Source organism: Oreochromis niloticus, linkage group LG15 (genome assembly GCF_001858045.2).
Source record: "Oreochromis niloticus isolate F11D_XX linkage group LG15, O_niloticus_UMD_NMBU, whole genome shotgun sequence".
NCBI lineage: Eukaryota > Metazoa > Chordata > Actinopteri > Cichliformes > Cichlidae > Oreochromis > Oreochromis niloticus.
Window position 1 is genome coordinate 4,381,066 of NC_031980.2, and position 12,748 is coordinate 4,393,813.

General features: G+C 41.3%; 2 protein-coding genes across 5 annotated transcripts in view; both read left to right on the top strand.

Moving 5' to 3' along the window:
- The window catches only part of plcb4b (phospholipase C, beta 4b), a 64,937-nt gene extending 57,586 nt beyond the window's left edge, over window positions 1-7,351 (top strand). For 3 of the 4 annotated variants that reach the window (XM_013268820.3, XM_025899055.1, XM_025899056.1), the window contains exons 33-40: window positions 572-687; window positions 1,355-1,430; window positions 1,535-1,710; window positions 1,860-1,961; window positions 2,060-2,117; window positions 2,568-2,654; window positions 4,132-4,168; window positions 4,890-7,351. In XM_013268820.3, coding sequence (XP_013124274.1) covers window positions 572-687; window positions 1,355-1,430; window positions 1,535-1,710; window positions 1,860-1,961; window positions 2,060-2,117; window positions 2,568-2,654; window positions 4,132-4,168; window positions 4,890-4,966 — 729 coding nt within the window. In that variant the 3' untranslated portion in view covers window positions 4,967-7,351. The remainder of the gene's footprint in view (window positions 1-571; window positions 688-1,354; window positions 1,431-1,534; window positions 1,711-1,859; window positions 1,962-2,059; window positions 2,118-2,567; window positions 2,655-4,131; window positions 4,169-4,889) is intronic. The other variant, XM_013268822.3, reaches the window with a different exon arrangement.
- A 1,260-nt stretch (window positions 7,352-8,611) lies between these two features.
- On the top strand, window positions 8,612-12,461 carry LOC112842449 (ankyrin repeat domain-containing protein 50-like). Its single transcript, XM_025899058.1, has one exon. It carries the CDS (start codon window positions 10,523-10,525, stop codon window positions 12,002-12,004), a length of 1,482 nt encoding a protein of 493 aa, XP_025754843.1. The 5' UTR covers window positions 8,612-10,522; the 3' UTR covers window positions 12,005-12,461.
- Window positions 12,462-12,748: the final 287 nt, after the last annotated feature.

Consider the following 12,748-nt stretch of genomic DNA (forward strand, 5'->3'; position numbering starts at 1 on the left):
AGTATGCTAATGTGTCATATTGCTTCTAGTGTCTCCTGCTTGCACAAAGCAAGTCTGTATAAGAGAGATGCAGGAAATGATACAACTGTTTCTTTACTACACGCTTTTACTTTTCCCTTCATCTCAGGGATGGATTTGTGGAGATTTGAATTATATCCCAGGAGTAAAGAAGGCACATAAGTTAATATACTGAAAAGTGTCTGTAGATCCAGACACATAATGATTTGCAACAATCTAGAATTGCTAAAGTACCTGTTCTCTTTAACCTGTGATCAGCACAGTTTATAGTGGGTGCTGGCTCAGTCATACATGCAGATTAATGATCACAGAATTTAGTCCTGTTGCTTAACATATGTATATCAGTACCTGCAGACCCATCTGTTGGCTGCTGGTTCATTATTCAGTGGGAGCAACAAAATCAACATATGAGTGTATTAGAAACAATAATCGTTGTTGTTATTGCTGCTGCCTGTTTTGCTGATTCCAAATTGGTTTCAGTACAGGTTAAAACTGCATTTGCATGGCATAAGTAAATACTTAATAATAAACGTGTCTCCCTTTTCTGCACTAGGATCAAAATGCAATGCAGAAAACTCACTGCACTCAGGTGGACAAGATAGTGTCTCTGCATGATAAGGAGAAGGTAACTCTGGAGAAGCTACTAGAGAAAGCCATCAAGAAACGAGGGTAAGTGGAGACAAAAGCAAACACACACACACACACACACACACACACATCTGTGTGTTTTGTCCTTTAGCGTCTCCCGTGTGAAGTCAGTCTTGTCTCTGTCAAATTCTGAGGTTTGCGTCTGTGTCTTGGTGTTAGTTCCAGTTTTATTTTGATAGTCTTGTGTGCTTCATGTTGAGTTTTAAGTTACCCGTCTAGTTTTCCTGATTTGTTGCAGCTATGTTCCCTTGTGTTTCCCATCTCCCTAACTGCCTCGTGTGCATTTATTGTTTGACTCTTTCCTGCTCAGTGAATGTTTTTTTTGTTGTCTTTCCCCGCTATAGACCATTAAAGCTGTGTTGTTGAGTTCATTTCTGGTTTCCTGAGTCCTGCATTTGGGTCCTAATTCTGCCTGCTACACTGGCAAACCTCAACATCTAGAGCTCAAAAAATAATATTAGCTGTGTCAAACTGCACAGAGCACACGAAGAGGACAGGAAGTCCCCGTGCAAGACTCGACACTGCTTCTATAAATCTCCCAGAGTGATATGAAGCTTTGCAAATAACCATTTATTCACAGAGACAAATCAAAGACATACCTAACTTTGCCCACCCCTCTTGACTCCATTCCTTAAGATCAATTCAACTAAACCTCTCTTGTCCACTTACACATGTGGGTTCCTTACAGTGAAAACAACTGCCAAGAGCTGAAGAAGGAGACAGAAGATAAGATTCAAACGCTAGTTGCAGATCATAAAACCAAGGTAACATACAGCTAGCGTTCTTTCCACAAAGTTATTATTAGCTGTGAGGATGACACGTATCTTAGCTATGAGTTATTGATGCGCTCTTGTGTGTTTGCATGCAGGTAAAGGACATCACAGCACAGCACACCAAAGAGTGGTCAGAGCTAATCAGTAGTCACAGCAGTGAGGAGCAGGAGATGAAGGACAGCCACGTCACCCAGCAGTGTGAACACCTCAAGAAGCTCTTGGCCACTGTCCAGGAGCAGCAGACCCTGCAGCTCAAACTCATTCATGAAAGGTGAGAGACCCACACAGCTTGCACACACACATAGGGATGGATTACTACGAGTGATCAGACATGATCATTTGGGGCACTCTGAGATTTTATTGCCAAAAATTGGATGCAGACAACTTTTCTTATATGCAGCTGCTTGTTCCACAATGCAGGCAGAGCAAAGAGATGCGTGCCAACCAGGCTAAGATGTCAATGGAAAACAGTAAAGCCATCAGCCAGGACAAGACTATCAAAAATAAGGCAGAACGAGAGAGGTGGGTCACGCACATGATGTAATTGTTCAGTCGTTGTTTTGGGGCTGTTAAGCCCTCATTGTAACTTCATGTTGTGATGGTTTTGTTCCGCTCTGAAGGCGAGTGCGGGAGCTAAACAGCAGCAACACCAAGAAGTTCCTGGATGAGAGGAAGAGGGTAGGATGTTTATTTTTTATTCCTCAGCTGAAGAGCACTTCAATCGTTATTCCTTTAGCCTGTGCACTGGATTAACATTGTTGGAATTCAAATACAAAGGGTAATATCCCTCAGTCTGTTCACCCTGCTGCCATTGGGCAAGTGATAAAGAAGTTGTTGCTCCTGCAGCGCTCAACCTCAGTAATTTCTTTCCTCAGGCTGAGACTGTCTAAGTCATTCTTGTTTGCGACTACATCACAATTTTGTTTTACAACCCAGTGTTGCATAATGATCATTAATCTTGCATCAAATGCTTAGATGGCTTTAGCGATTTGATTTTGCATTGCAAACATTCCTGTTTTCTGGAGAAAAATGACTCCCCCTACTAAAACACATTTCATTGTAATAAAAAAACATTGCTATTTATTTATGACAGTTTAGTTTATTGCCTTTGTCTCCATGTTTCTGCAGCTGGCTATGAAGCATCAGAAGGAGATGGAGCAGCTAGAGAAAAACCAGAGAGAGCAGTTGGAGAAACTGGAGAAGTTCAATGAGCAGGTACACAGAAAGAAATGAACTTTTACTGCCACTATAGTGTAAAATGATCTAGATAGCAGTAACTGTGATTGCTGTCACCTATCTAAGCTGCTAACACTGTTGTTTAAACCCAGCATTTAGTATTGGACCATATCCTGCTCATATCAGAACATTCCTCTGTTTAAGGAGCTTCTTGCTTTACCGGCTTTGAAAGTGTAAATGACACTCAAGTTTTGGGACTAGTTAAATGTTCTAGATACATTTGTCATAAGTTTACATTCCCTCATCATGGGCATGACTGTCATCGTAATTTTGGGCTTTTAACACCAACTTTTTCCAGGGTAGAATCAATGTAAAGCATATATCTTTAGTGGAGATAATTTATCTGAATTTCAGAGTCGGACACTCGCGTTCCAGTCCTCTGTGTATATATTCCTCCAGCACTATAACCAGTTTAGGATAATTGTCCCGTTGGAAAGTTGGGCACCACTAGGTGTGCCCAACTTTCAACTATCTAGCTGTTGATTTGAGGTGAAATTCAAGAATTTGGAGGTAGTCACTCTTCTTAATTATTCCATCCACTTTGTGTAATGTACCAGTACAACTGGCAGGAAAACAGCTCCAGAGCATGATGCTGCCACCACCATGACAGCTGGTACAGTGTTCTTAGGTTTGAAAGTCTCACCTTTACTCCTCGAAACATACCTCCTGACATTGTGGCCAAATAGCTCAGTCTTTTGTCTCATCTTATTATAAAGCTTTTCTCCTCAAGGTATTTGGCTTGTCCAGGTGGGCTGCTGTTTCCCATTCACTGCTGACTTCAGAATCTGTGATTACTGGGTTGCTCTTGAACATCCTAACCAACATCTTTTCATTTGAGGGTGACAGTTTGGGTCTTTTTCCAGACCTATTTGACACATCTGAATAACTTGTACTTATACACAGTTGTTTGAAGTGATGAATGATCCTGGAACCTGCAGTTGCTCAGAAATGGCTCAGAGGGACTTTCCAAACTAGTGTGAATCTACAGATTTCTTTCTTAGATCTTTACTGAGTTCACTGGACTTTCCCATTGTTTTGCATATCGGTAAATCCAGTGAGTGCTTTCAAACAAATACTTTTAATGCTCATGATGAGGGTATGTAAACTTCTAAACACAACTGTACTTTCTTCACTGACATATTGACTGCTGTTGTTATTGCTTGTGATATAATTATTAGTTATGCAAGAATTGTTCCCCAAATTTGGGATCAGAATTGCCCTGAATTACTAAAGATAAACAAAACTGCTGAAATGAAACAACAAATAAAAAAAAGCAGAGTCCAGATTATAATATCAGTGTCTTTTTTTTCCACATTACAAATAGAAGAAAGTACAGTTTACGTCATCATGTCCCCATTTTTGCATTTTATGTTACCATCTGTCACAGTACCTGTACATGTTTCACATGTATGCACATTTTCCTTTCTTTTAATTTGATTTGCTTCTTCCGGCACAGCTTTTGAAATCACACCATGCAAACAAACAGGTTCAAGGTAGGCATCGCCATCTCCCCTCATCTCTACCTCTGACATCACCTTTCTGTCACTGCATCATTCAGTGATCGTGTTTCCTTTCACGTCTTTTCCTCCTACCTCTTAGTCACGTTTTCATTGCCTCAGTTTTTCACTGAGCCTGTTTAAGTCTTGACTTATCTGCTATCTAAATGATTGCTATAATGATCTACTTAAGTGACTCAGCCCTGAGTACAGCAGGGGAATAGTACACGACAGGCCTGTCTTTGAAGAGATTTGCACAGTTTGAAATAGAAAGTGTTTCTTTCCTCTGTATGATGAAATTCCACTCCCACATTTTTAGTCTGCAGCTCTTGCGCTGTCAGGAGTGCCAACTAGCAGCTCGAGTCATTTATCACCATGACTCACCAGCTATTACTAAGCAAAAACAGCCAGCTCACAACCTGCTCCCTCTGTGCTTCTACTCCAGCTCATAATCATTTACTTTCATAGTATGTCACTGTGTCCCACTGAGGCAACAATTACTCCAACTAAGCATGTGGCTTATATTACCTGCCAAGCATTTCAGAGATACACCCAACAGAATCCTGAAATCTGAAGCTCATACTGAGAAGTTGTTTACTAAAAATTGAACACAAATTGATCCCAAAAGTTGGACAAATCCTCTGCAAAATCTTCCACTTGCACACATTAAAAGAAGTTTTCTGTCTGCCTGTCTTAACTGTCTTCCATCTCTTCCAAGACGAAGGACATGCAGCAGATGGTGAAGTTGGAGGAGGAGATGGACCGCAGACCTGCCACGGTGGTGTGAGCGGCTGAGACTGGGAAGACACATTCACACTCGTACACTCAAACACACAAGAAGGTGCAGAAAACACTCCACAGAAAGCCCTCTACAGTCCAGAGATGAAAACCTTCCTGCATCACTTTCTGTGTTTTATTTATGTTCGCTCAGACACACAGCAGCCCCGGCCCTACACCTCTTTTGTTCACTCACCCATGCATCGTGTGCTCTCCAACCACTATCTTTATACCACTGAGCCATTGGTGCTTATCACCGTTTGTCAGGGGGGATTAACCACTTATCGAGACAGGAAACGTTACCTCGGAGAACACACAGGCAAATACGTCGTCTCCTCTAGTGTATCTAAATTCTCTGTTGCCATCACATTGTATGTCCTCTTCAGCTATTAGCAGTTCTTAGTACAAGCACACATACACCCCATTCCTCACACACACGCGCCGGCTCATGACAGGTCACATAGACGGGATCTGTTCCCAATTTGACCATTTTTGAGAAGAAAATAAAAGCAGTATCCAATGAACTGCTGCAGAAACAGAGGGGTGAAGAGTATGTATAAGATTTAATGTCATTTCAGCACAAATGAATCAACTGTATGAGAAATACACTGTATGCTACACACCAGTCGTGTCCTGAGCACTTTGTATCTGATAGACTGTCAAAAAAAGTTAAAAGAAAAAAAAGAAAAAGAGAAGAAAAACTAACAAAAAACACAGAACATGTAGCGGTGCACTACTGTAGGTTTTCTGTTTTCAGTAAGAATGTATTTTTAAAAAAATAAAATTGTTGTATTTAGAGTGGCAACACCCACCCCCCTTTCTCCCTCCATGTCACACAATCCTCCACCTTATCACAAAGACATGTTATTGACTTTTTGATGACTATAAAAAGGGTTTATTGTCACGCTGAGTCAGAATACTATAAAGGGATCACACGGAATAGAAGCTAATTCCTCGATCAAATTTTTTGTTTCACTTAGTTTAATTTTAGGTACTCATGAGATGGTTTAATAGCTGTGCTTCTTTTGCACTTGGAAATTACATTTACATCTATTTTACTCGTTTCCATGAGTACAGTTTAAACTGCAATACCTTCGGTACTTTGAGTTTAAGGCCAAAATCACTATGTACACTATGCAAAAAAGATAATTCCCTCATAGCTGTAACAGTAAACGTACTCCACACTTGCTGTCGCCCATTCCTCTATCTAACTTTGGCTGGCAGGCGTCTCTTTGTCCTGTCATTATTACAGCACTGTTGAATGCTGGTGCTCCCTTTATAGAATCTTGACTGCACCTGAGCGCCCTCAGCTTGTAAACCTCGCAGTTTCCCTGTCCTGCTCTGGCTATAGGAGGGTGGACCGAGTAACAGATACGTAAAAGTCTCTGGTGTTCACTCCTGTCTACAGCAGGTTCCCTTCTTAACGATGTTACAGAGGTGACGTTGGAGGTGGTGGTACTGTGCCCTGATGCCACTGCAGAGAATTAAAAGTGTGATGTGCAGTACTGTTATAATGTAACACTAACACTGACTAAACTGACAAAAAAGTCATGTAATGATATAAAAACACTGAGGATAAAGGCACCTATGGGTATTTTGGCCTTTTTAAAAAAGTTTTGTTTGTGTGTTTTTTTTTCCCTGTTTTATTCTGCTGTGTTATTTGTAAAGGGTAGACGGGATATTCTTGTATATACTGGAATGTATGTAGTTTAATTTACTTTTGGACCAGTTGTGTTCTGTCATTTAAGGGCTTGGGGATTGAGTGGGTCTGCTGGGTGAGGGAAGAAATTTATCAACCATTGTTTTTTGTTTTTTGGGGGTTGTTCTCTTTCTTTTCTTATTTTCCAGTCTGCCCTTATACTGCACCACACAACACGATATAAAGCTCTCACCACATATCTAGTGTAGAGATAAATGAGTAAAAGTGCTTTTAAATTTTATTCCATCGCTTTCAAATGTGCCACTCAGTGTCTGTTAGGATGTTTAAATTATTTTATGAATGATAAAATGCCAAATTAAGGGGTTATTTATATGAAAGTATATATAAATAAATGAATATATATTATATATTAGATAATGTGTAGTTTAAGATGATTATGTTAGAAGCTTTTTTGCACTAGTTGAATGTTTCTGTTGTGTGATTTACATGTAACCTTTGGCTCTCGAGTTTGTCAAAAAAGCAGATTATTTTTGCAGAGCAACATCACTGATTTCATTTCCTCAGTTTCTACTGTATCTCCTTTATTTTCTATTTGAATTGTAGCTTGTCGACAGACATTCTGTGCGTGTTTTTGTATTTATATTGTACTGTTGAACTTATAGCAATGAAAATACTGTTGTTATCCAGCTCCTTTAATACTGTTTTATAGTATGTGTCTCAATAAATCCAGGTGTAAAATGGGACATAATTACGTGGCTCATTTGTGTTTTCCTCAGAACGTACTCCTTCTGTTTGACTTAACCTTGTTCAATTTGAGGGAAATAAAATATTTCCGATTGGAAAAAAGATTTTTTTCTAAAAGTACAGTACTGCTAAAATCATGTACATTTCCTCAGGGGTGTACTTATGTTTATCCCGTGTATCCATAGTGTCATTTGTCATGTATCCGTCTGCTCTGTCCTTAGTCTTTACCTTACAATATCAACCACCTTGATGTGACAGTCGTTGTGAACTAGGGCTGCCACGATTAGTCGACTAGTCACGATTACGTCGACTATCAAAATCGTCGACGACTAATTTAATAGTCGACGCGTCGTTTGAAGCTTTGTAAGATCACAAAAGACGCAGGAATAAGTAGGATTTGAGAGTGTAATAACGGACTGAAACAGAAGATGGCAGCACTGCATGTACAAAGATGCCAGCTGCCGTTAAAGGCAAAAGAAGAAGAAGCTGTGTCCCAGAATTCATAGCGCGGCCTAGCTCAGTTTCCAGCAATGGCGGCAGCTAGTTAGTTTTAATATTACTCTTATTATTCTTTCTGGGTCACAAAATAAATGTCTAACAAGTTTTTTTCAGGCGAGAATGTAGCTGTGTAAACTTCAAATATCTGCTCAGTTTATCAAGACACCACATATTTTCAAAAGCGCTCAGATGTTTTCAGAGATGTCTGTTACCCACCAGCTCGATAGCTAGCCGGGGTTCTAGGCTCACTAGAGCCGGTGAGAACACCAGACTCCGGGCAAATCGTTTTCAAACCCACCGCCGTCTTTCACTACTCAGGTTAAACATGATGTATAAGTCACTTAGATAACTGAAAAATGTTATTGTTTGGCTTTTTTTAGTATTTTATTTGTTCCTGGGTAATCGGTTTGGCTGAGATCAAAGTTATAGTTTTACACAGCTGAATAAACGTCAAGCAAACAACTGATTATCAGAAGTGTGAGATGCTTGAGAACATACTTCGGTGTCCTGTTATATTTTAGATAGCAAGGAGCAGACGGCTGAGTTTATTAAACTCCACCGAAACAATCTGCAGATTTCATTAAAATTTAATAAACTATCATCTTGTCTTTATTTTTAGTTAGCACATACCTTAAACACTTAAAGCTGTAAGCTAATGATAGTTAAGAGCAGATGCATGCTGGTGCAATAAGCTGTACGTTTTACGTCCAATGGATGCATGATCTGATTAGTCAACTAATCACAAAAATAATCGGTGACTAGTCGACTATCAAAATAATCGTTTGTGGCAGCCCTATTGTGAACTATATAAATACAATTTGAACTGCATTGAATTAAATAGTACAGTGATTAACACTGTTGCCTTGCAGCAGCAAGAAGGTTCCTGGCTCAAATGCTGGCTGAGGCCTTTCTTTGTGAGATTAGCATGTTTTCCCTGTGTTTCCTTTATGTGCACAGATTTCCTCCAAAGCCAAGCATGTTAGAGTAAGTAGTGATTCTAAATTGATAGTAGATGTGAGGTAGATGAAGCAGAATAAAGCATTATAGTTAATCGTGATTTGCAGCTTAAAGCTACTTTGAGTAGTCTGTTAGACTGGGAAAGTGTAAATATAAATATAAAGACATTACAGTTGCCTGTCGAGATATTAGCTATAGAGTTGTCTGCCTGGGCTTGAATATAAAAGAACCAAATAGCTTTTTCCTTGCAGTACCCAAAGTGCCTACATAAAGGTGCATTGATTGAAATATCGATAGTGTCAATACCAACACTGGTATTAGTATTGGATCCATACTAGTATCGATCCTATCTTCTTTTTTGGGGAATGAAAAAACACCTCAAACATTCGTTACGAAAAATGCCTGAACCCGTTTTTGCTAAATCAAGCCTTTTTTATTTATATAACACATTTAAAAACAGTTGACCTAAAGTGCTTTAAAGATGGGCACATTCACATTCCAGGTCTCCATTTTTAAAATACATGAAAATCTGAAAGGTCTGTTGTGTTGTATTAACTAAAGTGGAAAGTAAAAAACACAGTGATTTAATGTCCTTAATGTTCAGAATTTGGAAATTGATGAGGATTCCTCTCATAAGTCACGACACACTGCTCTCACCTACGTAAGCTGCCTTTATAAGTTAAAAATATTATTGGCGTCAGCAACACTGATGCTGTATTTACCTGGTATTTGGATTGATACCAAAATTTACAGTATTACACAGCACTAATAATATTGTGTGTGTGTATACGTACCCAGGTTAGCCAAACCTAAATAAATAAATTTTTCCCAGCCATGCAGTCATTTGTGCATCTCATCTGAGGAGGGCACCATAAATGTTTACATGCTGTCACACTATCACCACCACCAGCCCTGCAGTCTTTCTGCACAGTGATAGTGATACTTTGCAGAAAGAAAATAGTTTCTTTTGTGTGTTTGCATAGTTTTTTGTTTTGAGTAACTTTGATTTCTGGAAAAAGAGATTTTCTAAGTATGTTTTTATACTACATTTATACATGAGAAAAATTACACAAAAACAATCGAGGATAGTAGAAAGCACTGCAGGCCAGAGGAAGACATGCATATCAGGGGTGTGAGGTAAGCATGTTTTGTTAGTTGGAATGCTGAAACATCGTGCTGCCAGTTTTGTACTTCAGCTGCACCACCAATGATGTCACTGAAAATGTGATTCATTCAGATGCTACAATATACTCTCACGGCTGTAATGTGGATTATTCATCTTCTCTGATTTGATAATTGCGTTCTAAAGCACACTGTAGGGCAAATTTGTTTTCAACAGGAACGAGCACATCGCCCACGGACCCCCCCCCCCCCCAATAATAACCACTGCCGTCTCATCACATTCAACAAGTGAATTGATAAGCCAGGTCCTCTCTTGAACACAGGCGGCTCCAGTGCTGACGCTCTTTTTTGTGTCATTGTAAACAAAGTATTTCCATTAGAAAAGAAGAACAAAGCGTGGTAGGCTAATTATGTTTGCGTTGCCCGGCAACTCCTCCGTAGCTTCCCTTTCACTATAAAATAAGGGTGGAGGCTTTGTTTGTCGGCAATCGTTGGGGGGAAAGAGGTTTTCTAAACCTGCTCCAACTAATAGAAAGATGAGTTTTTGTAAATAAATTCTAATAAACTTATTGGACAATAATCTTCTAATAAACATGCTAAAAGGTTCTGGGAAGTCTAACGGGAAAACAGGCACCAAGATCCTCCTGGATGCGATCTCCAAGGATAAAGTCCACCTGGCCCGGTTTGTTCTGGACGCGCTGGATGGGGAAATCGTGGACTCCAAAACGGAGGGTGCACAGACTCCTCTCATCTCCTCTGTCTTGCTGCCCGATGCCCAGGCTCGGTGTAAGTTTGCAGAGCTCCTGCTGCATAGAGGCGCCAGCGTCAACTGCCGGGACGGAAACGGGCGCACAGCGCTCAGTCACGCCTGTGAGCAGGGACACCTGGACGCGGTGAAGATCCTGGTCCGAAACAGCGCGGACCCGGAGATTGTGGACTCGTGGGGAAACACTGCGCTCATGTACGCCGCGGTGGCAGGTCACGCGCACGTTGTCGAGTTTTTGGTGAGAGCTTTCAAGAGGCTGGGTCTTCAGATAGACCGACAAAACAAAGTTGGCAACTCTGCTATTGGAGTGGCAAAGTTTCTTGGTCACACTGAATGCATCTGCGCTCTCACCAACAGTTCTAAAAAGGGCCGCGAGGACGGAGGCGCTCGTGGAAATGCGCAGCTGCGACCCGGTGAGCTGGAGAGGAAGGTTGGACATTTGGCAGACAGACTGGAGGTCCTCCGAGCGTGTAATCATGCTCATTGCCTATTGGCTCCAAACTGCACCCGGCAGCCAATCCCGCGGATAAAGCGGACTGGGTTGCCATCCATGAACTCGATAGAGGAGTTTGAAACGGAGAACGATGGCGCCTCCTCACCTCCACCTGATCTGGTCCTCTCTGAAGTCTCGACCCCTGCACCCCGTCCTTGTATTTCTCCCAACCTTAAGCATCCGAAAACCGAGGGAAGGTCGACCACCTCAGATGACCCCCTCCCCCCTCTAACGATGGGCTGTGAGGCTCAAAGATTCACACTGTTCTCGCCTCGGCCCAACAGAAACAGCCACAGACCCAGCGCGCCCTCCGCTCTGGGCATTTTAATGACTCCCATTCTTGCCAACAAAAGTGAGAATGAGTTGGCAACAGAACGAACCAAAATGTTAGACTTCGGTCTACACAGATTTCCCGACAGCTATTATAAGAAAAGGTGCAGCCTGCCAACCAGCATGCTCAGCCCCGCACCTCCTGAGCGCACTCTGGTCCCTTTGCGTAAATCTAGAACCGTGAGGAGACGCGAAAGGTCTCCCGGCAAGGCTGAACCTCTCCAGGCACCGACTGCCTCCTCTGCAGCCGCGACTTTCCCTGTATTAAGCAACAAAATGTTGCGCCGCTTTACTTCCCCGGAGTTTGAAAAGGATGTGAAAGAGCTGGAAGAGGATCCGACGGCGTTTTCAGTGCGGATTCCGCGATCAGAAACTTTTCCACAGGCTGTTAAAAAACATCCCCAGGTCGACAGCAAAGCCAGCATCGACAGCATCAGCTCCGTCAAGTGCGAGTTTGACTTTCATCTGAGAAAAACAAACGCTTAAAAAGCGTGTTTGCCCGCGTTACTCTAAGAACGGATTCCCACAAAGATTGTTTAGACATGACTTTCAAAACTCCGGTAATTTCCGTGAAAGTTACCAGAACGCGTTCATCTTTGTTCTACTCCGTTTGGAGTGGAGACAAAAAAATCCATGCTACTAAAGTTTTACATTTACACCCATAGTTAAAGATCCGATGTCAGTACAAATGAATTGAACTGTTTGCGTAGCACCTCGCAGCATTACGACTGTGCATGCTGTAGTGTCAGTATATGGTTGGAACTGTGTCCGGTGTTATTTGCCACTCCCTTTGGAGTAGGTGGAGTGTTCATCAAAGGTGAAGAGGTGATGTGCCATACAGAATATGTATTATTTATGTATAGCATAAGCTTGTTGTGCTATGAGATTTTTCTGTATCTTCCAGTCCACTTTAACATCAAATAAAGTTGAACCTGGTGTGTGTGTGTGTGTGTGTGTCTGTGTGGCATCTACCCTCGATAAGGCTTGTGGTAGTGAGTGTTACATAAAACATTTATTCACACTTTGCCCTAATTCCAAAACGTCAATAAGCGCAGATTTTTCTCTGATCTTGTGGGTTCAAAATCATTCTTGTGTAAAGTTAGAGAAACCTAAGTGCTGTAGTGATTCCGGTGCCGGATTCACACCCCTCTTATTTTGGCAGAAAAAAGAGTGATAATCTCAATATGAGCGTTTTGTAGCTCTCGCTCTTAAACGCACTTGGCTCCAACC

Coding starts and splice junctions, on each gene's coding strand:
- LOC112842449 (XM_025899058.1), top strand. CDS start 10,523: ATGCTAAAAGGTTCTGGGAAGTCTAACGGGAAAACAGGCACCAAGATC.